The sequence below is a fragment of the Leptonotus elevatus genome, chromosome 5 (genome assembly GCF_054856555.1).
Source record: "Leptonotus elevatus isolate MCC_2025b chromosome 5, RoL_Lele_1.0, whole genome shotgun sequence".
Classification (NCBI taxonomy): domain Eukaryota; kingdom Metazoa; phylum Chordata; class Actinopteri; order Syngnathiformes; family Syngnathidae; genus Leptonotus; species Leptonotus elevatus.
Genome location: NC_141243.1, coordinates 16,782,940 through 16,810,010, shown reverse-complemented (window position 1 = coordinate 16,810,010; position 27,071 = coordinate 16,782,940). Strand labels below are relative to the sequence as shown.

General features: G+C 42.9%; 1 protein-coding gene across 1 annotated transcript; it reads right to left on the bottom strand.

Moving 5' to 3' along the window:
• Positions 1-2,969: 2,969 nt before the first annotated feature.
• Positions 2,970-25,846, bottom strand: inpp5jb (inositol polyphosphate-5-phosphatase Jb). The gene is made up of 13 exons (XM_086076654.1): positions 25,344-25,846; positions 18,273-18,778; positions 17,028-17,135; positions 16,774-16,882; positions 13,797-13,913; positions 8,263-8,438; positions 7,959-8,070; positions 7,467-7,576; positions 6,974-7,172; positions 6,463-6,600; positions 5,359-5,442; positions 5,168-5,272; positions 2,970-5,088 (listed from the first exon to the last, which is right to left on the bottom strand). The coding sequence occupies exons 2-13, from the start codon at positions 18,764-18,766 to the stop codon at positions 4,792-4,794; spliced, it is 2,049 nt and encodes a 682-aa protein (XP_085932780.1). The 5' UTR covers positions 18,767-18,778; positions 25,344-25,846; the 3' UTR covers positions 2,970-4,791.
• Between the last annotated feature and the right edge of the window lie 1,225 nt (positions 25,847-27,071).

The window sequence follows — 27,071 nt, the reverse complement described above, 5'->3', positions numbered from 1 at the left end:
TTTGAAGGTGAGCCTCCTAAAAGGAGGTCATGTACATTTTTTTTTTTTATCGTTAATCATTTGGCGAAATTTACAAGACATTTTTTTTCTGGTTTACAGGGTCAAGGATACGCAATGGCCCTGTTTTTGATTGTATGATTTGTAAATGTTTTACAACGGCGCAAAACAATGTTTAATCCTTCAACATTTATCACCACTTCAAACAGGGATGGATAGTGATAGCGTTATCTGGTTGAATCGCGGCTAGCATATCTGGCGCACAGTTGTGAGGTTCTAAATCTCAGGACATTGGGATTGCCTTGGAATTGTGTAGAAGTGATCGTTCGAAAATGTAAGCACTTGCAGAGCTTTATAAAGATAAAATGCCACATATGGATATTTGTGCATCATTGTTGATAATTATTGGGAGACTGGTAGCCATTTGCATTCATCACGAGCCAAGAAGTAGCTCTCACTTTCAAATTGTGTTGTGGTGCGAACGTGAGCACGAAGGGATGGATGTCTGTCAATGTGTGGCTTTTGATGGCAAGAAAAATGTATTACTATTGAAGTTCAAAAGAAACGGTCACAGCAGGTGACATGTTGAAGTCATTTAAGAGAATATACATGAATATTATAATAGGTTGATTTAACGAAATCGATTGATTATACAGTTTTATTATGTATGAGGTAAATATACTCAGGCTACGAAATATTTACAAAAAGTAAACAGAAGACAGCGGTTTGCAGAGCAGAGTGTATACAGCATTATTTGTCATTTTAACTTCATTATTCTACATGTAAAAAGGTTCCCGTCCCTCGATTTTGCTCCAGGTGCTACTGTCTAATATGATTACGCTCTGTTGATCGTGAACATGTTGTACCTGCCTGGTCGGTAAATGAACAAACGTACGAGAAAGACTTCTTAGGGTCGGGTTTAGCAGGGGTATTAAACGAGTCCCAAAATATAGCACAACGTGGCTACAGTGTAGCTTTATAGTTTATCTGGAGCTCAGTTCTCTTTCAATATAACATCATCATGAATATCTGTTAGGCTAAAGTATCGATCTTGATTCATAACTAACCAAACCAGACTGAGAATAGTGCTAACCACATCAGAGTCCACATTTTGTATTCCATCCATCCTACATCCACTTGTGAAGTTCCAATTTCCATAACAACAAAGTGGTACGATCCCTGGCTGGTGTTGCATCAGTCCAAATGAGTCAGCATGAATTTGCGAAACGGACGCTTTCTTTTCAGAGGGCAAAAGCATGATGCAAGATGCACCTGCTATTGCTCTGCTCGGGTGTGATCTTTTGTTCTTATATCGTATTCATCCAGATAACATCATTATCAAGCCTCACGCGAGATGTATGTATAAAATAGAATAGAATTGAAAAAGTAATCCCAATATCACATAGAAATAATCCTAACAGCCAAACCAAATGGAAGACTAGTTTAGCACTGCTAAAAAGAGCCCAAAAATGAAAGTGCCGAGGCGAGCGACCTAATTGGTCGATGGCCTGTATTGCCCATAATAGTGACATAAATATAAACGCGACACTTTTGTTTTTGCTCCCATTTCTCATGAGCTCAACTCCAAGAGTTAAGACTTGTTTCTATGTAGACAGAAATAGTATTGTTCACAAGTGTTGTGCTTGTTACTAAAAAAGAGTTACGAGTTACAGTTAGAAGTTACTTCATTTGAAAAGTAACTCAATTACTCTGATGATTACTTAAACAAAAAGGTAATGTGTTACTATTAAAAGTAATTCTTTAGTTACTTTTTAAAAAAAGAACATACACTGTTCCTTTATGCTCAACTTAAGTAAAGTAATGAGCGTATTTCCACGTCGAAAAGTCGGCGTTGACTGCCGAATCCGACCGATACCCGCCAACACAGCAGCGGCAATACATTGTAAACAGGAAGTAGTACAGTAAACGGCAGCCATCCATTCATGATTCGATTCTGAACCGCGTATCTTCACCAGTGCTGCACAATTAAATTATTAAATTTAATAATTTATCAAGTAACTGACTAACACACCATACTGTAACTGTAACTGAGTTACTGTATTTAAAAAAGTAACGCGTAAGACTAGAGTAGTAGTAGTTGTAAAAAAAAGTAATAAAAAAGTAACTAAGTTACAGTAACGCGTTACTAGTAACTAGTTACTGCCCAACACTGGTGTCTATATGGAGCCACAACACTGACAATAAGATTTGGTATTGAGAAAAAAAAAATGTCATTGTGGAAAAAGCTGCATTGACATTGAAACAAATACCAAATTTATTGTCAGTGTTGTGGCTCCATATGTCTACATCTGTGTTAGCGGGCACTTCTCCTTTGTTGAGATCCGGGTTGTTCCATGGCACACTTTTTCAGACCAATACCAGTACGGGTAATCAACTCTTGAGTAGTTTCCGATACCAAGTACCGATACCACTAGTACTTTTGATAAATACAATTTCCACCCGAAAAAACAATGACAATTTTTTGGGGAGAAAGACCATTATATCCCAATATAGCATTTTTTATTACAACGTTATGAAATTATTATTATTATTATATCATTGCATAGGTGTGTCTTTGGTTGTTTAGTCATTCGCTTAACACATTTCCACATGCTCATTTGGTTGTGCAAATAATACATTAATAGCTTTTAGAGTGGCTATTTTACATTGTATTCATTGATTCCTCTCCTTGTTTTAATGCATCAGTCATCATTTGAGTTTAGTCACTACTAGTTCACTTTCATTATGGAACAGCACAGTCATTGTGGTCTTCACTGAAATAACACATTACATTCATATTTATCCCACTGAAGCAGCCTTTTTGAACAATCATCAAATAAAAAAGGGGGCAGCGGGGCACTGTGACATTTTACTTATTGAGAACCTTTTTGACTTTGAACTAAGCTAATTTTCTCACAAGCCTGTATTATAATTAAAGCATTCTCACGAAGTCACACACACACACGATGATATAATAAAACCAACATTTTATTGATTTTCTTTTTTTACAGCAACTTGAGAAATCAAATTCATAACATTAATAAACGAAAACGTTTTCAACGATTCCCCCAGCCCACTGAAATAATGCTCCCTCACTGGCCAGCAGAATTCAGGCTCATTTTAATAGATACACATACAGTATATCTAAATAAGAAAATAAATACATAATGTAATTAAACAAAATAAACTTTGTGGCATAGATTGTCTGCTTTTTATTTTTTTATTTTAAATATCATACTTCATTGTTATCTTTCTGATACATATTACTCTATTTCAGACACATAGGAAAACAATGACATTCTGTAGACAGATATTTTTTCACAAGTCACTGATCATGACATATATTTAATTATCCTATACTGTATTTTAATTCAAAAATAAATAAAATACATTGTTACACTTTGAAATCATTCGAAAGCTTCAGATTCTCTTCACTAACACTTTACACGGAAAATACAATTTTTAACCATCATATCTTTTCTACTTTTCTAACCACCTTCACAAATGACAAAGAGTCCAAAACAGCACTTGACGGCACAAAAATCACAGTACCGGAATGTAGAGTATGTCCACACCATGCAAACGCAGTCATAGCAAACACACCATTCCGAAAAACACGCACACACACACCGAATCTTAGACATACACACTGAGGTAACAGCTTCACAATACTGCCCTACGCTAACAGTTCCAAAGGATCAAAGTGTGTTAGACATCAAACTCTAACAATGTCACACATTATACTATTATACTGTCAATTCATCAGCGGGATCAGTGAAGGAGAATCTTTGCAAACAGAACAAACGCAGTCATTGGAAATGAAACCAAAGACACAGGACGTGAAATTTAACTGGACCAAGAACGTATTTAAATGAAGTATCACATTGCAGTTGGGATATTCCATAATAATACAAATGCAAAGCCCTGTAGCTGCTCTACATGGTAGAGTTACCGCTTAACATTTCCAAAAGTCATGCAACTCTTCTGATTTGATAGTGACATCCAAGGAAAATGGATTTCTGGCGAATTTTTTTGTTGTTGTTGCTAATTTGTTTAAAAGAAGGGGGATCGGATCGCGGTTGGTGTTGCTGCCACCGTAATTATCTTGACAATATCAGCTGCCCTGCAGCCAATAAAAAATGAGTTCAAGCAGGACAGCTGTGCTGTGTCAGCTGAGAGTGATCCTCCCACGGGACGCCACATCTCGCCGCACTCGTTCGGGGGTCTATTTAAAGGCCCTTAGCCCTCACGCTCACTCTCTGCTCTGACATGTGCAATGCTGCTGACATGGCTTGTCGGAGAACCCTCCTATAGCCCAACGTATGTTCGTTTTTCGTTTTGAGAGTAGCCATCCAGAAGAGATGACAGTTTGAGATGTCGCCATGTTAACTATGGATAGAAGGAATGCATTTGGGAAAACAAAAACAAAACAATCATATGCATGTCTTGTGCATTCTCAAAGGGAATGTGGATGCTAGCTTGCTCGATGATAGCAAGCTAATGACCTTGGCTAACACAAGGTGAGAAAATGCCCTTAAAACCTTTAAAAAAAAAAAAATATTATTACAATTATGCTTGGTTGTACTGTCTGCACCAAAAGATGGACCAATGTTGAGGAAATGCAGGACACAGTGAAACACTTAGGAATAAAAATTCAAGGCAAAGCAAACCTTCTTGAGGAACTTGTCGTTTGCTCCTGATTAGATGGCTTCCCAAACTGCACAGTTCCATCAAAACAAACTTGCAGATGAAATAAAAGACAGCCACTTTTCGTTTTTCAGCCATGAGACAACATCACACTCCCGTCTCCTCTCTGGGTTTGCCATCCTCAGAAGCAGGTTGTTGGGTGCCCTCTGCTGGACGATTTAGGGACTCGCACTCAGACGCGGTGACGGATGGCGCGCCGTCCTTCATTTTGTCCTGCGAGGGACTCCTGGAATGGCTGCCGCTACGACGGCGATGATGCTTGGTCTTGTGGGGACTGGGACTGCGAGACCTTGACTTTGTGAGGACGACATTGCTGTCGTCCTCGGAGCTGACGTCGGAGCTGTCCTCGGAGCTGGTGTGATTGCCGGATGTGGGAAGCTGGATCTGTGCATGCGAGATGGAGAGGGGGGGGGAGTGAAAATAATACAAACAGTAGAAAATGTTAGATTCAGTTGATGATTACCTGAAATGGTTCCGTTACACCCACGATGGTGTTCATGTTGTTGCTATAGTAACCCAAGATAAAATCTCCCGAGCCTTTGGGCAGTTCCTCTTCTGTAAAGGTTACCTGCAAAACAATTTGTGAGATGCTCGTTAAGTGTGAACATCTCTAAATCTTTCTTTTTTGTCCATCACAGCACTTGGCCAGCGTACCTGATGTTCTTGTCTCTGATAATCTGCTTCTTCCTGTTTGGCCCACACATATCCCACATAGTCCTTGTGGTGTTTGAAGCCCACCTGAGACAGCATAGGCAAAGTTACTCATGGCTGGTAAAACCGCTTTGGTCAGCACAATGGATGTTTCTACCTAGCTTTATGCCATCAGGATCTTTGGGGTCGATTAGCAAGTTTGGAAAAAAAATGATGCTTGATCACAATTCAATCCGAATATGGAGAAATATAACTATTCAGTTGACTCCTGCCATAGCGAAAATCCATGTATAATTGATGCCTATTGAAATGTATTGGAGGGGGAAAAAAATTAACCCAAAAGGCAACATCTTCTTTTCTGTCATTAACGGAAAAAAAAAAAAATCCTGAACATTGCCAGTCATTCAGGTGGCTGGGAATTTCCCTAAATACTTTGGCTAATGCTAAATATTATTGTTATCTTAGTTCAACGGCTGAAAACAAGTCCATATGCAAGTAGAGTCTCGAACATCGATGCAAATGATCGACTCTATATGTAATCACGTGGCAAGAATAGCACAACTCGTGTTATGTATGATAGCCTTATATCTCATATCCTCGTTTAGCAAAAGTTTTGTGCGTCGGTCAAGAATGCACTTACTCTATTTCCATGTAAAACAACACAGCTGCCTGCTAGTTGCATTTGTGATTAAAAAAAACTATTTTGAATTATAGAGATGTTAAAATTAAATAAACAACACACATACTGTAGCTAGTTATTTTTACGTAAATGAAGTTGTTTTCGGGCTTTTTACCAGTCAAAAAGTAAAAAATAAATACATAAATGTTATTACTTTGTGATTGGATGGTCGAAGACACACAGCATAGGCTTTCCACTCACAAGACAAGGCTAAAAATAGATTAGCGTTCAGCTTCACATATAAACTAAGGCAGCACAGAACGACCGCGGAGCGAGCGAGGTTGCTTTTGCTGTAATGTCTCATTTTGCGGATCCGATCGCTGATGTCATTGATTGATCGCGCAAATGATGACATTACAGCCGATCACCGATTTTTCATCAAATGCAAAACACCGGCCGATCGGATCGGTGTAAAGTCTAGTTTGTACCTTATATAGTCCGATCCAATCCCAGGAGCTGCGCGGATAGTTTGGTGCCAGTTTGAACTTGACTGTAGCATCAGCAATGCTATTCCACTCATCCTCCACCAACACTGTGACCAGGGGAACATCCACCTTGTAAGGGAACTGGAGAGGAAAGGAAACACAACTATTTGATGAAACAAGAAATGCACGGTGCTACGTAACACAAGTACTGCAGTATGTGCAGTACTTAACAAATGTATTATATTGCAACTCAATGTCAGGTTTATTCCACGGCTGCCCGGCATCAACAGCATTGCCGCCAATATCGTGTTCTATGTTTCTGTAATGGTTTTCACACAAGTACTGTATATAGAATCGATTTAAATATCTTTCAAATCAAATTATTCATAAAAAGTAATAAATCAAAAATAAACTTACAGCAGAGCTATTACTATTTCTATACATGCAGATATAAAAAGCAAAATGGTCAAAATTAAAGTATTGAATTTTTGTACAGACATTCAGGTACTCTCACCTGCAGGGTGAAGACGGAAGAGACGGGTTTGTGGTCGCTGACTACGTATTCCATGTGACTTCTGTAGCAGTGCTGCGTTACTTTGGTACCGCTGGTCAACCCTGGAATGGAACTACGCTTCCCGGTGCTGGCAGCAGGCACCGAGGCTCTCAGCCGCCACAGGATCCGGTCGGTCCAAGCGGGTTTACGTTTCTTTCCGCTGGGGGGGAGGACACGGAGTGAAGAGACAGAACATCTCCTCAAATGAAATGATTGAAATGAAGTTGATACATCAAATCTGGTGGCTGCATTCCAGTGGAATGTGATTTTTGGCTAAGAATTAACAGCTGTGTCAGTTTTCTGTGCCTCCTTCAGTGTAGCGTTGTGCTAAATTTGATCATTTTAAAATCTGTATATGTTGACAGAAAACTTTCATAACATTTATTGATGTCCGAATGCCCCCGGGTTAGATGTGCTCTGGCGCCGCTGTAGTTGCTTGACCGGCATCACCAACCTTGTGTCATATACGTTTGTCCCAACATCAAATTTGTACGTGGGGGGGAACTTGAGGGGCCCCTCTTGGAATCCCTCCAACACCGTCTCACTTTCCTTTGCCATGTTTAACTGAAATAATAATAAAGGCGTTAGCATCACAGGTTTTTCTTTTGGGTCTCTTTTACACCCCCTAGCGGCACCAACAACAATTACAGTATACGCTCACAATATATGACATTAGGTACATCAGCATCAGCACAGATGAATGCTTAATTTTGATTGACACAGTCACAGAAAAGAACTGATGGTGATATTATTTCGGGATTTTTTATAAACAATTTTTATTTTTCTTGTATCTGATTTAAGTAATAGTTAGTAGTACCTATTATAAATACTCGCACATCCATAATAATAATAATAATAATAATAAGTGCAGTATTTTCCTACATTCTGTCATTTTCACCCAATTTTCATATGAAACATACAGTAAATATAAATTATTTTTTCTTACCTGATCTTTTTCCCACAACATGGACAGTTTGTTATTGTCAATGGCCGTTTTCACCACTTGCATTTCCAGGTTATCAATGCGGAAATTGAGATCCCCAAGCCAGAACACCACACTGTAATTCAAATTTTAAAAAGGACACAATTAAAAAAAAAAAAAGTCAGTACATGTGACCAATTCAGGGGCAAAAAAAACAAACTTTCTAAAAATAAAATAAATATATAAATATATAAATATATATATATATATTTCACAGTCTTTACCTGAAAATAAATACTAAAACCATATGTGAGTACTTGTGACCTACTCGTGGTCAAGGACACCAGAGGCCGCCTGGCCCTCAAACTGCTGCTGTTGCAGGATGCTCTCAAAGTCCTCCATGCGCTGATCCGAGTTTTCCATGTGAGCCGGCAGGTGGCAGTTGAGGAAGCAGATAGTGTGACCGAATACTGACATGCGGGCGCTGACTCCACCTTTGTTTCCCTACGGCACACAAAAGGAGAGGAATAGATGACTTAAAAATAATTAAATCAATGCAATCTAAGTGGTGGGGAACAACTCATTTTAAGCGTGTGAACTAATTGTGTGCGTATGTCATTATAACAGGAAATGTATTCATTGTGAGTCAGAGAATATTTGACGCAAACAAAAACTGTACAGCAGCAGCGCGAGTCGATGAGCGTGCGCTTTTTCTCCTCAATGTTCCGCCTCATTGAATCACGAAAGACGCGTCAGTGTGTAAAACGTGTAGAATGTGCTGACGCCTGCCGTGCACTCGGGACAACAGCAGGATTTAACTTAGAAGTCCGGGTTGCATAACTGTGCAGGCAGTCATTTAGTCAAGCCCTCAGCAATGAGGACAATGCGGCCAAATGATCTGCATGTGGTTGCATGATTGGGATGTGCTGCAAAAAAAAAAAAAATCCCAACTGTATAGTTTGCCTTTTGGTTATTTTTGGTTTGCTTGGCTATCTAAACATTAGCAATACGGCTATCACATTTAACGTCATTGCATATGTACTTAGCATTGTGTCCAGTGAGTAGAAAGACACAAGATTCATGACCAGTTTTACATGCCAAGCATTTTCAAAACTGCTTGCAAGTTGTAAGCATGCAGCGTGGTTCAATATATGCACAACTCGTCAGGATGTTTGTGGTGCATAAATATTGTATGTGTAATCACCCGCAAGACAAAATGCATCCATCATCCTTCTGCTACATTGTTTATCCTGTTGGGGGTCACAGGGAGCTGAAGACTATCCTACCTGATTTTGGGGGAAAAAGGCAGAGAACCGGCGCACATGGATGGAAGTCAGGCGAGTGAACGACTACACCATCAGTGACACAAGCCAAAATATGGGAGCTCATTTGTGACTCAACCTTTTACTGGTAGAAAGCCAAATGATGTAAACGGTATATTAGAAACACCTTTCGATATGATCGCAATTTAAACAAGTATAAAACTGATAATGAACTGCCCTCATATTCCCATAGCAAAGTTAAACTGATTTAAAAATAACAATAATTATAATATTTAAAAAAAGCATGAATAAATTAATAATGAAAAATAAAAACATAGATGTAATGTAATTTTGAAGGACAATGTTTAGCCACCAGCGGTAAGGGATGCCGTCCAGCTGAAGAAGGAGTCCTATTGGGCCTTTTTGGCCTGTGGGGCTCCGGAGGCTGCTGACAGGTACCGGCTGGCCAAGCGGAATGCGGCTTCGGTGGTCGCTGAGGCAAAAACTCGGACATGGGATGAGTTCGGTGAGGCCATGGAGAACGACTTCCGGACGGCTTCGAGGAAATTCTGGTCCGCCATCCGGCGTTTCAGGAGAGGAAAGCAGTGCGCCATTAACACTGTGTATAGTGGAGATGGGGTGCTGTTGACCTCGACTTGGGACGTCGTGAATCGGTGGGGAGAATACTTCGAAGACCTCCTCAATTCCACCAACACGCCTTCCTTTGAGGAAGCAGGGTCTGGGGACTCTGAGGTGGGCCCCCCTATCTCTGGAGTCGAAATCACTGAAGTGGTTGGAAAGCTTCTCGGTGGCAGGGCCTCGGGGGTGGATGAGATTCGCCCGGAGTTCCTAAAGGCTCACCACACAACTTGTGGGTGGGGGGGGGGGCTTGTGGGGGTGCCATCGGTTGGGGGCCGCAGTATAGAGCAGTGCTGCGGTCCCCTGTCCGTGTCGCCACCCGCCCCCCCCCCCCCCCCGCCCTATCTATTTTTTTTTTTAATGCACCACATACACTCAGCAACATGCTTGGGTGGCGGGTGGATCGGAGCGTGGGAATATCATTTCCATCGGCTCCGGTTCACCTGCTCCTAATTTTAATGCACCACACACACACACTTGTATATACACTGGGTGGGGTCACATTCACGGTTTAGGGGTAGAGTTCGCCAGTCCGCGAGCTGGCGGACTCAGTAACAGGGGTTAATTTTCACAAAGAACGCTGGGGTGACGACCGGGGCCTTCCCCCGCTGGGCCTGGGGTTCGGGGGTGTCGGCCGCCCTCCGGTGCCCCCATCTCCCCCTTCTGCCCCCGGTGTTCCGTCCTTCCACACGGCGGGGGGTGGGGTGGGCGCGGCTGCCCTCTCCGCTCCGCTGTCCGGCCCCTCTTCGGCGCCGGTGCCTGGGTGCGGGTGGTCCCCGGGGGCTGGGGGTCGGGGGTTGGGGGGCTGCCGGTTGGTCGGGGTGGGGTCGGGGGGGGGGGGGGGCGGCTTTGTTGGGGGGGGGGCGGTGGTGGGGGTTGCGGGGTGGGGGGGTGCGGGGTGTCTGGGGGATTGGGGGCATGGGGGCGGCTGGGGCTGGGTTGGGGTGGGTGGCGGGGGTGGATGGGGGGCGGGGGGTTGTGGGGGGGGGGGGGCGGGGGTTGGGGGCCGGTGGGGTGCCTGGTGGGCCTGCAGTGCCCCGTCCTGCTGCGTTGGGCCGGGGGCGCGGGCCGTGTTGGGGCGGGGGGCGCTCCTGCTCCTGGGTTTGCTCTCCGGCCGGTGGCCCTGGTGGGGCCCGGGGGTCGTCCTTTGGCGCTGCCGCGGCCTGGGGGGCCCTGAGGTGTTGCGCTTGCTCTGTTCCGGCGGGGGTCGACGGCTCCCCTCTTTGGTGGAGATTTTCATGCATGCCAGATCCACCACACCAGCATCTACCGAAACTCAGACACAATCTGTTTCCTCCTCAGGTTATTGAATCGGTGGAGGCTGGTGTCTCGGATCTCACGCGGCTTCGTCTGTCCTTCCTTCCTTTTCTCGGTCTCTCCGTTGGTCTCTTGAGGCCTCCCTGATTTTATGTTTTTTGGATTTGTTGGGGTCTGGATGTTTCTTGGGCTGGGGAGGAGTTCTGGTGGGGGGTGTCTGGTCGGTGCTGGATTTCACCTTCCTTGGTTTTCTTCGGTCCCCTCGGGTCTCCTGGTGTTCGATTTAGGTGAACGGTATGAGATTTTTTTTTTCTAATAGGTTTTCTGGTGAGCTAACAAACACACGCACGCACGCACGCACGCACACACACATACTCACCCACACACACAAAAAAAAAAAAAATGTATGTATGTGTGTATGTATATATGTATATATGTATGTATATATGTGTATATATATATATATATATATATTTAAAAAAAAAAAAAAAAAAAGAGCAATGATGATGACATTTCCGAATGAACAATACTGAGCTCTTAAAAAGAAAGAAAAAAAAAAAGCAGAAAAAAACAAAAACAAAAAAAAAAACACTGTGTATAGTGGAGATGGGGTGCTGTTGACCTCGACTTGGGACGTCGTGAATCGGTGGGGAGAATACTTCGAAGACCTCCTCAATTCCACCAACACGCCTTCCTTTGAGGAAGCAGGGTCTGGGGACTCTGAGGTGGGCCCCCCTATCTCTGGAGTCGAAATCACTGAAGTGGTTGGAAAGCTTCTCGGTGGCAGGGCCTCGGGGGTGGATGAGATTCGCCCGGAGTTCCTAAAGGCTCTGGATGTAGTGGGGCTGTCGTGGTTGACACGTCTCTACAACATCGCGTGGACATCAGGGACAGTGCCTCTGGATTGGCAGACCGGGGTGGTGGTTCCTCTTTTTAAGAAGGGGGACTGGAGGGTGTGTTCCAACTTTAGAGGGATCACACTCCTCAGCCTCCCAGGTAAGGTCTATTCGGGGGTGCTGCAGAGGAGGATCCGTCGGGAAGTTGAATCTCGGATTCAGGAGGAGCAGTGTGGTTTTCGTCCCGGCCGTGGAACAGTGGACCAGCTCTACACCCTCAGCAGGATCCTTGAGGGTGCGTGGGAGTTCGCCCAACCAGTCCACATGTGCTTTGTGGACTTGGAGAAGGCGTTTGACCGTGTCCCTCGGGGAGTCCTGTGGGGGGTGCTTCGGGAGTATGGGGTACCGGGCCCCCTGATACGGGCTATTCGGTCCCTGTACGACCGATGTCAGAGTTTGGTCCGCATTTCCGGCAGTAAGTCGAATTTGTTTCCTGTGAGGGTCGGACTCCGCCAAGGTTGCCCTTTGTCACCGATTCTGTTCGTAACTTTTATGGACAGAATTTCTTGGCGCAGCCGGAGTGTCGAGGGGGTCCGGTTTGGTGGCCTCAACATTGCATCTCTGCTTTTTGCAGATGATGTGGTGCTGTTGGCTTCTTCAAGCCGTGATCTCCAGCGGTTGGGATGACGATCAGCACCTCCAAATCTGAGACCATGGTCCTCAGTCGGAAAAGGGTGGAGTGCCCTCTGCGGGTCGGGGATGAGGTCCTGCCCCAAGTGGAGGAGTTCAAGTATCTTGGGGTCTTGTTCACGAGTGAGGGTAGGTTAGAGCGAGAGATCGACAGACGGATCGGTGCAGCGTCTGCAGTGATGCGGACGCTGTATCAGTCCGTTGTGGTGAAGAAGGAGCTGAGCCGAAAGGCAAAGCTCTCGATTTACCGGTCGATCTACGTTCCTGCCCTCACCTATGGTCACGAGCTGTGGGTCGTGACCGAAAGAACGAGATCCCGGATACAAGCGGCCGAAATGAGTTTCCTCCGCAGGGTAGCCGGGCTCTCCCTTAGAGATCGGGTGAGAAGCTCGGTCATTCGGGAGGGACTCAGCGTCGAGCCGCTACTCCTCCACGTTGAGAGGAACCAGTTGAGGTGGCTCGGGCATCTGGTTCGGATGCCTCCTGGGCGCCTCCCTGGGGAGGTGTTCCGGGCATGTCCTACCGGCAGGAGGCCCCGGGGACGACCCAGGACACGCTGGAGAGACTACGTCTCACGGCTGGCTTGGGAACGCCTTGGGATCCCATCGGAGGAGCTGGCTGAAGTGGCTGGGGAGAAGGAAGTCTGGGCTTCCCTGCTAAAGCTGCTGCCCCCGCGACCCGACCCCGGATAAGCGGAATTGAAGACGGAACGGAACGGAACGGAATGTTTAGCCACGCCAGCTATCCAGCCGCAGCTTGTGGCCGTTGCGACACAAGTTATCTTAGCGCCTAGCATTCCTCCGACAGTTCCCGAGACCCCGGGAAAGCAGGTCGGATGGCTGTCAACGCACTGGCAGGCGGCAGCTTCCGTGGTCAGACGTGTTCTAAAACATTTTCACACTGAGGCAAACGCGATGACATTATCAACTGTTCTCGCAATTGATCGGTAGAGGCCACATTTATACCATCTACTGCACATCCCTACTCGAAACCACAATATTATCTGACAGCATTAATTGTAGCTCTTTTGTATTAGATCCCATTAAACCGTGTACTTAATGTTGTGGTCGTTGAGTGTATATGTAGGTTTTAGCATCAGGGCTATCTGTCTCTTTTACAGTGTAATGCTTTCACATATCCAAGTGCTAACGAGTGTACCGTGTGAGTGGTTGTCTCACCCAGTAACCCCCCAGGCCGGTGCGGGTGGTCTCCGTCTGGACTCCACGGAGGAAGGGCAGATGGTAGTACTTGGCAAAAACCAGCAGCAACACGCCCTGCATCCTCTGGGAGGTCACCTAAGGACAACATGGCGGACATGGACAGTTAGGAACGTCGCACACTTTGCATGATTCTGAAAAAGTTAAATATGGCCCAGTGGAACAGATAGCACTTACATTTCAATAAACAAATTGTATAATCTCAATCCCAATTTGCTAAACCTCCACGTCAGCAACCACTACTGCACAAGAAGACACATTAACCGGGCTGCTGCTCGCGGTCAGCCCTCACCATAGAAGAAAGCTGCTTTTCAGAGTAAATGCTGCTTGTCTGAGGGTCATTTGTTTTCTTTCTCTCTGCCTTGCATTTACACCATCTTATGCATATTTTGACATTTTTGAGCAGCACGTGTACGATTCACAACAGAGATGCCAGAATAAAGCACGTGCATTGGTTAAAGTAGAACGAGATGAAGTATTTGCATGTTAAGCCAAGCTCCACAATGGATATCTACTGTGATTTTGCTCCCCTCCCATTCTCCTCCACGAGTCCGCTCATGCAATGAAGCATAATCACACTGAGCCTGAAATGCCCTGTGGCCAGTAATGGATGCGCACATCTCCACGTGACTGAAGACCCTCTTGCTTGTGTTGTTACTGGCGAGATGTACGACTTTGTTGCATAATAATTCCTACTGAATTGTAAAGTGCACCAACAGCACCTGTTATTTGGTACACTTGCACGATGGAAGGAGATCCAATGCGATCCAATTTTGTGGCTAAAGTGGTACAGAACTGCGATGCATCATAATAAAAAGTGCTTCTAATATGTTGATTCACTTTTTTTCCCCATTTAGCAGGTGAGACAGCTACCACTTTTCAGTACCCCTCATTGTGACACGATGCAATTCTATACAAATTCTATGCAAACTACACAAAAGTGTGCATTTCTTCTATGTACACCATAGCTCCCCTGGTAGTTCCATAAACTTGCCGCAAAGATAACAACCATGTTAAATCCAGAGCAAGGATAATTAGTTCACACAATATTAACTGCATTTGCTGCTCCATTGTGAAACAGAAATTAGGTCTCTTGTGCACAGTTGTTGATAATGGTCACAGGCAGCTATTGTGTAAAGTTGGCGGATGTCCAGACGTGTAAACACGTTCATAAAACTTGGAGATTACAATCTCTCACGCGGGTTGGGCAGTGGCCGTCCCAGCATATGCACACTCGCACATCAAAAAACACACTGGAATGGACCTTCTAATTTCATTTAAAAACATTTTTTTATTTATTTAATGTACTTTTTTTTGTTGTTGAAGTAAAGACTGTCTGAAAATGGCTGGTACTGAATAACTTAATGATTATAGATTGTTGGTGCATCGCTTCATCGAGGACAACTCCATAAGGGGTTGCAAATCGCCCAACCCATTTCACATTTCAACGCTAACATTATTACACAGAGGCTTTCACCTCATGCAGCCGACCACGAGAGTTGGAAGACATCAGCATTGAGGCCCATCAACACTGACAACATTCTGATCCAAAAATAAAACAGCACCCTGGGAGACGTTTGTCTCACTCTTTCAGCCCGACAGCTGATTCACGCTCACATATGATTACGTCGCTTACCATGCCGACAGCACCAGCAAACATCCTTTCACAACAGGATACAGGAAAAGCAGCTGCTTGCAACGGTATGTCCTGTTAAAAGGCGCAAGCTACAGGAAATGTCGAGGCGCAAGGTGAAGGTAGTGCTTGAGATGATTCGTTTTTGTTTAGTAACTGCAACGTTACAATGTTCCATGCTTAAGATAATAATGTGCTGTATAGCCAGTATGGTAATCGGAGTGAATGAAAAACAATATTTTGACCAGTGGGGGTATTGTACATGTAAATTACTATTTTTTCAACCGTATAATCAAACAAAAAACTTCTCCAGTGGTAGCTTGGCTTACAAGTTGAATTCTTTCTGTAACTGAGCTTGTAACTCAATTTAGTCATATTCCAAATTGTGAGTTAGACACGGGATGCTGGGTAAATTTTGTGACATATTTGACGGACGTTTGTCCCTCAAATTTTGACTCTACAGTATGAACTAACATATTGCTGGCGTTCATTTTCTGTTTTGTTTTTTTCGTGACAGAAAAAATATTCGGAAAAACAGGGGAAATTATTCAGAAGAACACAAAAAATATATTTTTTTTAAAAAGGGGAACAATTTACACTAAAAAATATTCAGAACAGGAAAAAATATATTTTTTAAAGAAACAGGCAAACCTACTGAGAAACACTGAACAAAATATTCAACAAAGCAGATAATTGAAAATCAAAAAAATTACCCAAACCCCAAAAAATACTCAGGAAAAAAACATTGATTTTTCTTTCTCCACAAATTTATGTTGTTGATCAGTCCACCCATGTGGGTGATATATATATATATATATTTTTTTTTTTTTTTACAAATTATCGACCAATCTAAAATGTTGAAAATGGGTTCTTCTGTCTTTATGAAGATGTAATGTTGATGGTTAAACAAACATTCTGTTTTGGGGGGGGGGGGGGGGGGGGGTCTGCTGAAAAGTGACTATTTTGGAGGCCAGCGATATATATAGGGTATTCAGATAATTGAGCTATAAAATGAAACATCCAAAAGAAGAAAATGAGGCACACAGGGAGACAACGTCAACTTGACTGTGCCAAATGAGCCTGGTACAGAGCGGAAGATAGCGGACACGCTAACATTACACGCTTGTTATAAATCATCACTCTATTTGTTGCTCAGGGAACAAAATGAGTGGAGACAGCAGCAGTAGCACAGAAAAAAGGCTATGCGCACGGACCTTATCAGCCATCGCAAAATGCATACGAATGGAAGCCAAACTGCATTTCTAATCAGCGAGCACATGTTCCTAACCAGAAACTATTACTGACCAGCACGTATCCAAAGGGGCTGAGTCTCTCCATGCAAACCTCGCTCCACTGGTCCGTGAAGAGGACATCTTTCAGCCGTTTGTTAATCATAGAGTTGACTTCCTGCAGCCTTGGAGACACACGGCACAATGCACATGGGTCAACAGGAGCAAGCAGAGGAGCCTTTCATGGATTAGCATTTGTGAGGCGAAACAACGGCTGCAGTGCTCATTAGTCATAACTGTCTGAAGTGTACGTGAGCAAACGAGACTCACCCGATGATGTACATGTCTGTGTTCCCATCACCTATATTCAAGCCCAGCAAGGAGGTGATGTCGTCAGGGGGCGTGGCTGAACCCACGTTCCAAGTGATGATGTGCCCCCTGTTGGCAAAGACTCTTATTACCATTCTGCTCTATCACTTATTTCCGACTATTAGCATGATCTAATTAAAATGGTTTCAACACTACATCGAGCATCTATAGAACAATATGACTTGGATAAGCAGTATTTGTGTATGCATTTTAAGTGTGTAGCTGAAAGAATTCTATAAAAAGTTAATAATTTGGGAATTCTGGCATTTATTTGCAAAATCTAGGGCATACAGGGTTTGTTAAATCTAATCTGTGCACAGAGCTAGCGACTTGTGGTTGAGTTGTTTTGTGCATGATTAACTTAAAACCTGTTTGACGTCGGTGTTAAGTTACTGTTATGCCTTTATAGTGCAGTGGCATCTGTGGCAAAATATTTTGGGGACAGTGAATCTCGTTTGAAACACAAATATTCATGATGTACTTTCTATATTTAACAGCAGATTGTGATCTCTCTCTTTCATTTAAATAGTTATTTCACGTTACTGATTAAAGTGGAAAATGAATAGTAAATACACAAAGAAACGTGTGTATTTTTTGTCAAAACACGATCAGCATTAATGGTGCATCACTGCATCAGAAGTGTCAAGTGGGTTTGGACCATATGCCAACTTCATAATGAAACACCCATAACACAGTGCCATCACAACAAAGGACTTCATCTGAAGAAAATTGGAAGATTTTAGACTGGCCAAATCAATAACCAGTCCCCAACCCAACAGAGCATGCATTTTACAACTTGAAGAGGACACCGATGGGTCGCAGGCTATTGCAGGTTATTTTTATTTTTATCATTATATATACATTTATTTATTTTTTTAGTTATTATTATTTTATTTATTGTTAGCTATTTGAAATGTCATTCACTTTAAATAATTTAATAATGCCCATTCCAATACTTTTGCTGACTTGAAAAGTGGGTGGCTTCAAACAAAAGTGTTTAACACATCAAAACGTAACATTATATATTTTTTCTTTCGTGCTTTGATCTGAAACCCAAATATCTTCAGTATAAACAAAAACAGAGGAATTGACCGTGCCGTTCCATTACTTTTGGAGAAGACTAATGCTTGTACGCAGCATCGAGTGCCTTTGTGGCTGCCGGTCTGTTCTTATATTGAGGATGTGTGTCGTGGTCTGGGAACTTGCCTGAAATCTTCCACAGTCTGCGCCTGAGTGTCGGCCGTGCCCGCAACAGACAGAGCTCTGTGGGCGTGAGGGTACAGGTGAGGGGGTACAGACTTGCTTAAAGGCGGGTAGGGCACTGAGGCGGCCCTGACCGCATGATGCCCCGGACCTTTTGGACCGACTTTGATGTGCGGACCGGGCCGGTCCCCCGAGGGCCTGACGGGTGGGCTGGAGCCAGCTTTTGTACGACTTGCCGCGGCGCCATCGGGATCGCATTCGCCCTGGGCATCGCCTCGTGTGGGTTCCGCTTTGGGTTCGCATACGTCAACGGAGCTTTCCACTCTGGCACTTCTCTGGGGCCGCCGAGGCCTGGCAGTAGCAGCGGGCGGCCCCGTGGTGGGCTCGCATGTTGGACCTGAAGGATGTGCTGCAGTAGTTTGAGATGTTACCGTGTCTGCCGCTTCAGTCAACTTGTCTATTGGCGTCTGATTTTGGACAATGTCGTCTTGGTCCATTTCCTGTGGTCTCTGTCACACAAAAAGGACACAAATTAAGCAATGTTTACATTGAAATAATTTGTAGAAAGCTTTAACGCGCGATTAATGACCGTCCCTTACTTGGAAGACCTGTACTGGGGGAATTCCAGGCACAACGTAGCAGACACGTCGACGTCAAAATTGAACAGTAATACATTTAATAATAATGCATATATTTGTGGAGATTGGGGTCAAGTTGTATTTTACAATTTGTATTTTATAAATGTGCAGAATAGCACAGTTTCTTCATGTTAACTCATTTGCTCTTAAAAACGTATAATTACGTTCTTTTTTAAGGGTTTTAAGTGTCCCAAAGACGTATTTATACGTTCCTTTATATATATATATATATATATATATATATATTTTTTTTATGCTAGAGCATACAGAAGGCTTTGATGCAGCCTCAACTGCAAAGAACGGTTCATGAAATGGTAGTTATTACACAAACAGCCAGCAGGTGGCAGCAGAGCAAAAGAGATCAACCAGGGCCATGTTGAGAAAATGCTCTTTTACTCACATTTCTAAATAGATTTGTGAATAATGATGAAACTTAGCTAGATTCAAATGCTAATTGCTACAAAATGGAAACAGATAAAAATAAACTTTGTTTTCCTTATGAAAGAAGAGACTCTAATCTTTCTTTTGGTAGGTTCCATGGTTTTATAGAACACAATATTCTGTGGGCCTTGCAAAATTAGTTAAAATCCAGTAAACCAGCCGGGAGCCAAGGGGGTTGCTTCAGTGAAAATGGCTGGGAGTGAATGAGTTAAATATTAGATAGATGCACTGAGCTGTCACCGTCTTCCAAATGCAATTATGCCATCTAGTGGCAGAAAAATGACCTCAACACAAATCAATATCACACGTTTTTTACATTACTGTACTCAATTTTATTATAAAAATACTGTATCAATAACTAAAAGATGCAGCCATATTTCTATTAGTTTAACATTTTTTTCCACTTTTATGTTAACAAGAGTAGGAAAATTTAGAAAAAAATATTTGATTGTACATTTAGAACAGATATAAAATTTGCGATTAATCGTGAGTTAACTACAGTATCGAAGTCATGCAATTAATTACAATTAAAACAATGTATCACCTGACACCCCGAGTACGCATGTTTTGTGGCAGACAAGATAAGACATGTGCACATGGCACACCGTCCCCTCTTGCTCAACGTGTCTACCTTTCCTGCAGTAACCAGGGAGACCTTGGTCACTTCCTATCAACTCATCTGACAAACACAAGGAGGACTGCTTGAGCCAGTCCACAGTACAAGAAGACACAGCAGCTACAGCCAGAATGGAATTTAAAATCCCATTTAGACAGGCAAAAAGTTGTTTAATCCTTGAATAATAATTCCATCCCATGCTGAGGGACGACAATGCCAAGACGTAATTGAGATTTTAATCAAAACCAAGTATGTGTTACAATATATCTAAGAATAAAATGACGATCCTGATAAAACGACATGATATTCCATGAAAACGATGATGCTAAGATGCAATCCAATTTCTCACTTGTTATATCCTCTTCACCAATACAGCGGACTAAAAGAAATACATCAATTTCTTAGCTGTGACAACCTGACCCAGATCCATGAGTCTGTGTGCAGAATGATGTAAGTTTGGATTATTTATTTTTTTATTATCACTTCATTCTCTCATGTGTCCAACCAAACTATGTAACAAATGATGAATTGATAAAAAATAAAATAATAAAGATAAACAGCACTGTGTCACGATTATGCATGACCTTGAAGAGAAGGTGACCGGGACTTGACGCAGAGAGCTCCACATGCTGCTCTTATCTTTGTCTGGGAGCAACGTGTTCCCATGCTCCATGTATGGCTCTTAGCAGGGGAGGGCTTTAGAATGGAGGGCAATTCAACTGTGCTCACGTGGCAGTGGGACAGTGGGGGGGGGGGGGGGGGCAAAATGATAAGAGGAGAGATGGACAGTTGAGCAAGGCGTCCCATTTTTGTGGCATGAAATGCTTCCTTGGGGCACTGTCTATTTCGCCAAGATTGAATCCGCCGCTCGCCCCTCTCTCTTGCACCGTCTCTAATCCTCACTCTCCCCTTCCATTTGACCTAACTTCCATGTGTTCAATCATATGACTAATTAATTGTCTTCATCAAGATTTGGCTGTTGACATACATATTGCCACTTTAATATTAATAGACAAGCATAGATAATAAAACGGCACTCTAAAACATGACCTGTAAAGTGTCTAAAATATGGCGACAGACCGTAACAATTCCACCTTATGCGCAATAAAGGGCAAAATGACAAAAAGAAACACTAACACATCAGAAGGACATCTTGAGGTCAGACGGAAGCTAAGGAAAATAAATATTCAGTACAGCTGATCTTTTTTTCTTCTTTTTTTTTTTACGTATGTCACAGAGCAAAGCAAAATGTATTTTCCGCGCCAGGAACAGTCGGCACAGATTAGCATTTCCTATTCTGCTCACGTCCGCAGAGGAGCGAGCGGAGCAATTTGATCATAACAAATGTGTCATGGTGTTTACATGCGCCCGCCTGAGGGCGAGAGGCTATAGAGGAACTCAAGGAACGAGCTCCATCGAGTCCTGTGTAGACCCCCAGGTTGGTTTCTGACAACATCGGTAGCTTTGAATGACTACTGATGGTTTTATTTTTGAGTTCGTTGGGGCTTAATGAGAAGTCACGTGCACATTCGGATAACACGCAATGCAATTTGTATCTGAATCTCTAGTGCACAACTGCATTTAGAGCACCGATGGGCAACTGGCGGACATGAGCCAAACACTCGGAGTAGCCCTGTAAATATTTTCGAAGATAAAAATACACCCTGTGTTGCCAACTCCCCAGTAAAGGAAAGTAGTAGTTATTGGTTGTCCTAAAAGCTGCTAGAAGTCGCTAAATGACATTATCACCTCATTTGCATAATAGACCATTTGCATGTAATCGTAACGGACGCTGTAGGAGAGATGAATAATAACATCATGGGAGAGGCAAAGAGTGAGTAAAAAAACACCCTAAATTACCTGTCATGTCGGAGTGTCTAGGTTGCCAGAAAAAGTCGCAAGATTTGGTGCTAGTCACTTTTGACACAAAAAAAAAGTCGCCAGATTTAGCGAGAAAGTCACCAAGTTGGCAACACTGACTACACCATTGCTTTCAGAAGTACACAAACAGCAATTTTTGTTTTCCCCACAAGAACCGTTGACAGTTCATTTGAAGCGCATGAGGAATTATAAAATTTGTGTCCTCCAAAAAAATGGATGGATGTCAACACTTAATAGTGTTACAAACGTGTGCTTTAACTGGACTTAAAGTTTTATAGCATCTTTGAATGGGAATTTTGTATGCATTTGCACAGGAAAAAACACGGTATGTGGTTATTTTTGTTTGCTTCTATGCCTTTGAAGTTGCACTTACGCTTATGTCCATTTTTTACATTTTTGGGATGTTTGCATTCAGTTTAATCCCAAAAACATACAAATGTAAAAAAAATTAAAATAAAGACAAAAATGGACATAAGTGTTTTTTACATAGCAGCGATCAAATGTAGAGTGAGTGGTGCACATATTTGGTCCTTATTTAAAATGGCGTCGTTATCATATATTTGGTTAGGAAGTATGCGGTCCATTGTGGGGCCCCCAGTAGCGCTAATGAAAAATGGTGGCCCCCTCCATTGTTTACATTGCCCACCCCTGGTTTAGACTAATACACATTTTGTATTTTTTCCCCCCCACAATCATAACTGAGCAGTTACCGTAATTGGTGTTAGGAATATAAGGGGGTCTTGGGAAAAATGTCTGTTCCCTGGACCATAAAAGTTTGCACACCCCTGTGTTATACTATTCATGAAGCGTCCAGTTGAGTGTATACAGTGGAGTCACACTGTCATGTGCAAGTGTAGTCTCCAACAGTGACTATCATGTTTGGTCCACATTGCCTGGTGTTTCATTTTGACATCGCGGCCAAAAGAGAGCGTTGTCATTTAGGGCCTCCAGGGCCGTATGTCCCTGTGGGGGGTGTGTGTGTGTGGGGGGCAGCAATGTTGACCTTCACGCTAATGACATGCTGCCACAGCTGGAAATGTTTCCTCCAAGTCCTAGAGCCTAACACACAGAAGCACTCGGGCGTCATATTCCTGATCAGCCACAGCATCAGTGACAGGATGTCAAATCTATTTAGTTAATAATACAGAATTAAATATCCATCTTCTATCCCACACATGAACACCAACACCTATTGACACTCACACTCTCCACTTAACCCATCACGCATCATAGATATGATAATAAAAGTCAAATCCCGTGGTACACTTTGCAACGTCCACAGACAATAGCTTATTGAGACCGAGATCACGTGCCTGTCGGGAAACCTGATAATGAAGTCTAACTGATACTCACCTCAGATGCAGGCACTAAAATCCACAGTATAAGTGGACTGAAACTTGAGCGAGAAGAGTCTAATTTATGTACACTCATGTCTGCAAAAGGCTGAGTCGCTACAAAGAGTCGCTTCACTGCCCGCATGTTCCTTCCTGTCAAGACCAAAGCAAAAGCGTTGCACAAGTATCACGACAACTTCGCAACGTTTTACTTCTGAGGAAGTCATTGAGCGATATCAAGGCCAATTCTACTCACATAAAATCAACGAAGCACACACGTCAGCGCCAAGTGAGATACGAAATTGCATTGAATGTTTGCATGACATAAGAGAACTGAAATGAGCGCGCCACTGTAGCTTGCAACACCTGACCAATGATACAGTACATAATGCAAATGTGTCCTGTCAGTTCCACGTTAGGCGAGACCCAGAGAGTGACCCCGGGTCAGAGCTCATTTGCATATCGCGAAAGAAATGACTCACGTCTCCGGCGGGTACGTATTCATGCGGCCTAATTACAGAACGGCTTCAAGGACATTTGAGGGATTGGACAAAGAGGATGAGAGTCACTTGATTCCCGGTCGTGCCGTCATGATGCTTCTTGAGTGTGCATATGCATTTTGTATATACAGTATTTATAAAAAACAAAACAAAAAAAACATTTTGACTGGTTGATGGTAAAAGAATATCAGAACTGCTCTTGCAATTAATATGAAAAGCTGTTTGAGCATTTATTTGATAAGTCCATGTCCTAGTAATTAGTATTTTTTTGGCACAACTTATACTAGCAGTACAATTGCAGTGAATGCTACTAGTGAGGCAAAACTACTAGTGGGCATTTGGGTGCAACAAGTAGGGTTGTGGAGGTTACTAGTGCATGGCACATGCCTATTAGTTGGACCCAGTAATGGCACTGGTGGATTAGTAGGTCGAAAACCGGTACGAGCACAATGAGAACGAACCCCTGCAATTCACTGGAAGGGGACCTGTGTGTATTTTACACCCTCTCAAAGGGTTGTAATTGCTTATTGATGCCACAAGATGGCATCAAAACACTAATTAAAATGGATTTCCTCAACTCACTTCAACATATGTGGATAAATGGAGCAAAAGCAGTGACTAGCAGTGAGTTTTTCTGAAGATAACAGATACAAAGAATCATCTTCTAGTGAGGGCAATAGTGCATACTTGTACATGGACCTTAAAAAGGCGAGTATGCCGTTTTAAACAGCAGCCTAAAGGATTTGGTCGTTTTAGTTAACTAACTAGTCATTTTGACTTTCATTTAATTACATTTTTTTTATCAGATTAATCACATTTTAGAACTTTGATTAATCACGATTAATCACTTAATTAAAAAAAGCTTTTTTTATCAACATTTTTTGCCCGCCAAATTTAAAGAGCATTATTTTTTCAACATTTAGTGTGAAGAGGACGTTATTTACCTCTTTTTCTAATCAGTTAATTACTTGCATAATTTAAAATAGGGGGGGGGGGGAATGACCCCAATAATTTGACATGAACAAATATTCTGAATGTCATACGCAAACATATATTAAATGCTTTACTTTAATGCATGTCGTTATGTTTATTGCTCAAACACAACCTGTGCTACCTTTAACCTAACCATCCGCTGTCAAAATTAAGTGTGATTAATCTGCGTTAATACATGATTAATGAATTAGTTAATGCTTTAACTTTGACAGCACTACTTTACAGTAGTAGGTGACAAGTATGTGAGCTGAATTGTTACCCCAAAGAAGCACCTTTTTAGTAATGGAACATCAATGTAAACGTTACTGGTGTGCCCGTGAATGCACGACAGATATAAATTATAACATCTGGCTTTGATTGGTTGTTTTTTCTCTCTCGGGTATTGTAGTTTCTTGTATTAAATTTGAGGTATAAGGTCTGGGCAGGGACAGTTGATTTCTTTCCACATATCAAGTGATTTCTTTCTCCCTTTAAGCTGGATATCAAAGATATCAAATAAATGCTGAAACCGCTTTCCATCTACTTGGCGTGTGTTAAATGAGCTTGTATTTAGATGTGAACGCCAACAAAAGCGACACAGTGCAATTGTCATGCACACAGACGAGACACAGTTACAGCATAAATCCAAAAATGACGTAGGCATGCCTGCGGGTTTTATATTCGTCACTCACCTGTTTTGTGCTGATTTTAAAATGCTGATAGTTCTTCAAACGTTACACGCACACACACACGCACACAAAAAAAAAAGCTTTCTCGGGTTGACTCGAAAAGACAAGATTGTTGGCGACAGCATCGGCATCCCAGCCCGCCTGTCGTCCTCGGCCAGGGGGAGCACAGGAGGTGGGGTGGATGCTGGAGACACACGGCAGGCAGGAGGCAGGCTACATCTCTCGAACACACAACCACAACCTCCTCCTTCTCCTCCTCCTCCTCCCGCTGGGTGTTAAAGAGGCACAAGCACCGCCGTGCTGCCACCGAGTGTCCTTCAAACCAGCCTTATTATTAGCCCGCTTCCGGAAACCGCCGGTGAAGGACACTCGACTACAACAAGCGACTGTGACTGCATGGCCAAGTGACACCTTCACTAGCGTTGCACAGACACCAACCCCCCCACCCCGGGCCCGCATTTACCGCCACACCAACGGCTTCTGTTTGTGGGAGGACCAAACGCCGGCTGCTGGGACATGATTGGAAAGAGATAAGATCAACTCAAGGGGCTACAGCGGCGTTTATTCGGCGGAGAATTCAAACCACGCCGCCCCCTGGTGGTCACAGTGGTGAAGTGCACAAGCAGGAAGAGCACAACCTGGTTAAACAGACACACACGGGCAGGGACGTATTTAGTTATTTGGGGGCACAAAGCGAGTCATCTCATGGGGCCCCAACATGATCAGCAGTTTTATTTTCATCGCTACCGCATCCTCCTCTGCAGACATTGACAGCAATTCTACTGCAACTGGCAAGAGGGTCTTGCTGCTGTTGGTTACCCATATTTGGCGTCACTTTGAAAAAGGTTGAAATTGAAACAGTTTTGATTTAAAAAAAAGAAATAAAGGTTGAGTACCTCTCGCCTTTTCCTCTTTTCTGCCCCTATTGGGTAACGCCGCTTCATTTTCTTCACAACCGCGCCAACAGGTTTGTTTTGCAGCTGTCTTCCTGAATCAAGTCTGCTCATGTGCAGTTGAATAGTTCCATGTGGGGGGAGGGGGGGTTAAACAATCATAATAGATCAGATTTTGATTTTTTGTGTGTGTGTGTGTGTGTGTGAATTAAGACAAAACCCCCCAAAATGCTTTAAATCAGATAAAACTTTATTAACACAGTTTAATGAGAAATTTCAGGACCACAGGCACTGTGTTTGTGTGCCTGTGTTTGCTATTTTTAAAGAAATGTATCGATTTTTAGTACTTTTTAGTACTTTGCCACACACAGGCATGTCCAGGGAGCCAGTTCTGGCCCACCACATCATTTTATGGGTCTAACTAAAGAAAGAAAAAAAAAAGAAAAATACAAAAAAAAAGAAAAAGAAAAAGACTAAAACGTCAACGTCATAGGTATTGCTGAATTGATTTGTTTTGTTTTTCATAGTGAAAGGAATTCTGCACGGAAATTGCAATTGGACATTTTGTGGGGGGAAAAATAATTGTAATACAGCATCTGCAGACAACAATTGAACACTAATTGTACATACAGTAGGCTATTTTAAATATTTTGCTTGCACTGATTTTCCATGACTTCTGATTTATCTCAAGATAGATAGATAGATAGATAGATAGATCATTTCTATTATGCGTTAACCTAATAAAAAGTACTGTATTGTAATGAAAATATAGCTTCTCCTTCGACCACGCCCATTTTCTTCCAGCGGTAAACCTTTGACGTGGCACGCGATCCGGATG

What these genes read in the sequence shown, in the direction of transcription:
- inpp5jb (XM_086076654.1), bottom strand. Translation starts at nt 18,766, where the DNA reads ATGGACCAAGACGACATTGTCCAAAATCAGACGCCAATAGACAAGTTG. An exon ending in CCGGCCTGGGGGGTTACTGG is followed by an intron (nt 8,439 to 13,796) that starts GTGAGACAACCA and finishes TGTGTGCCGTAG; the next exon opens with GGAAACAAAGGTGGAGTCAG. An exon ending in ATCAGAGACAAGAACATCAG is followed by an intron (nt 5,273 to 5,358) that starts GTACGCTGGCCA and finishes ATTGTTTTGCAG; the next exon opens with GTAACCTTTACAGAAGAGGA.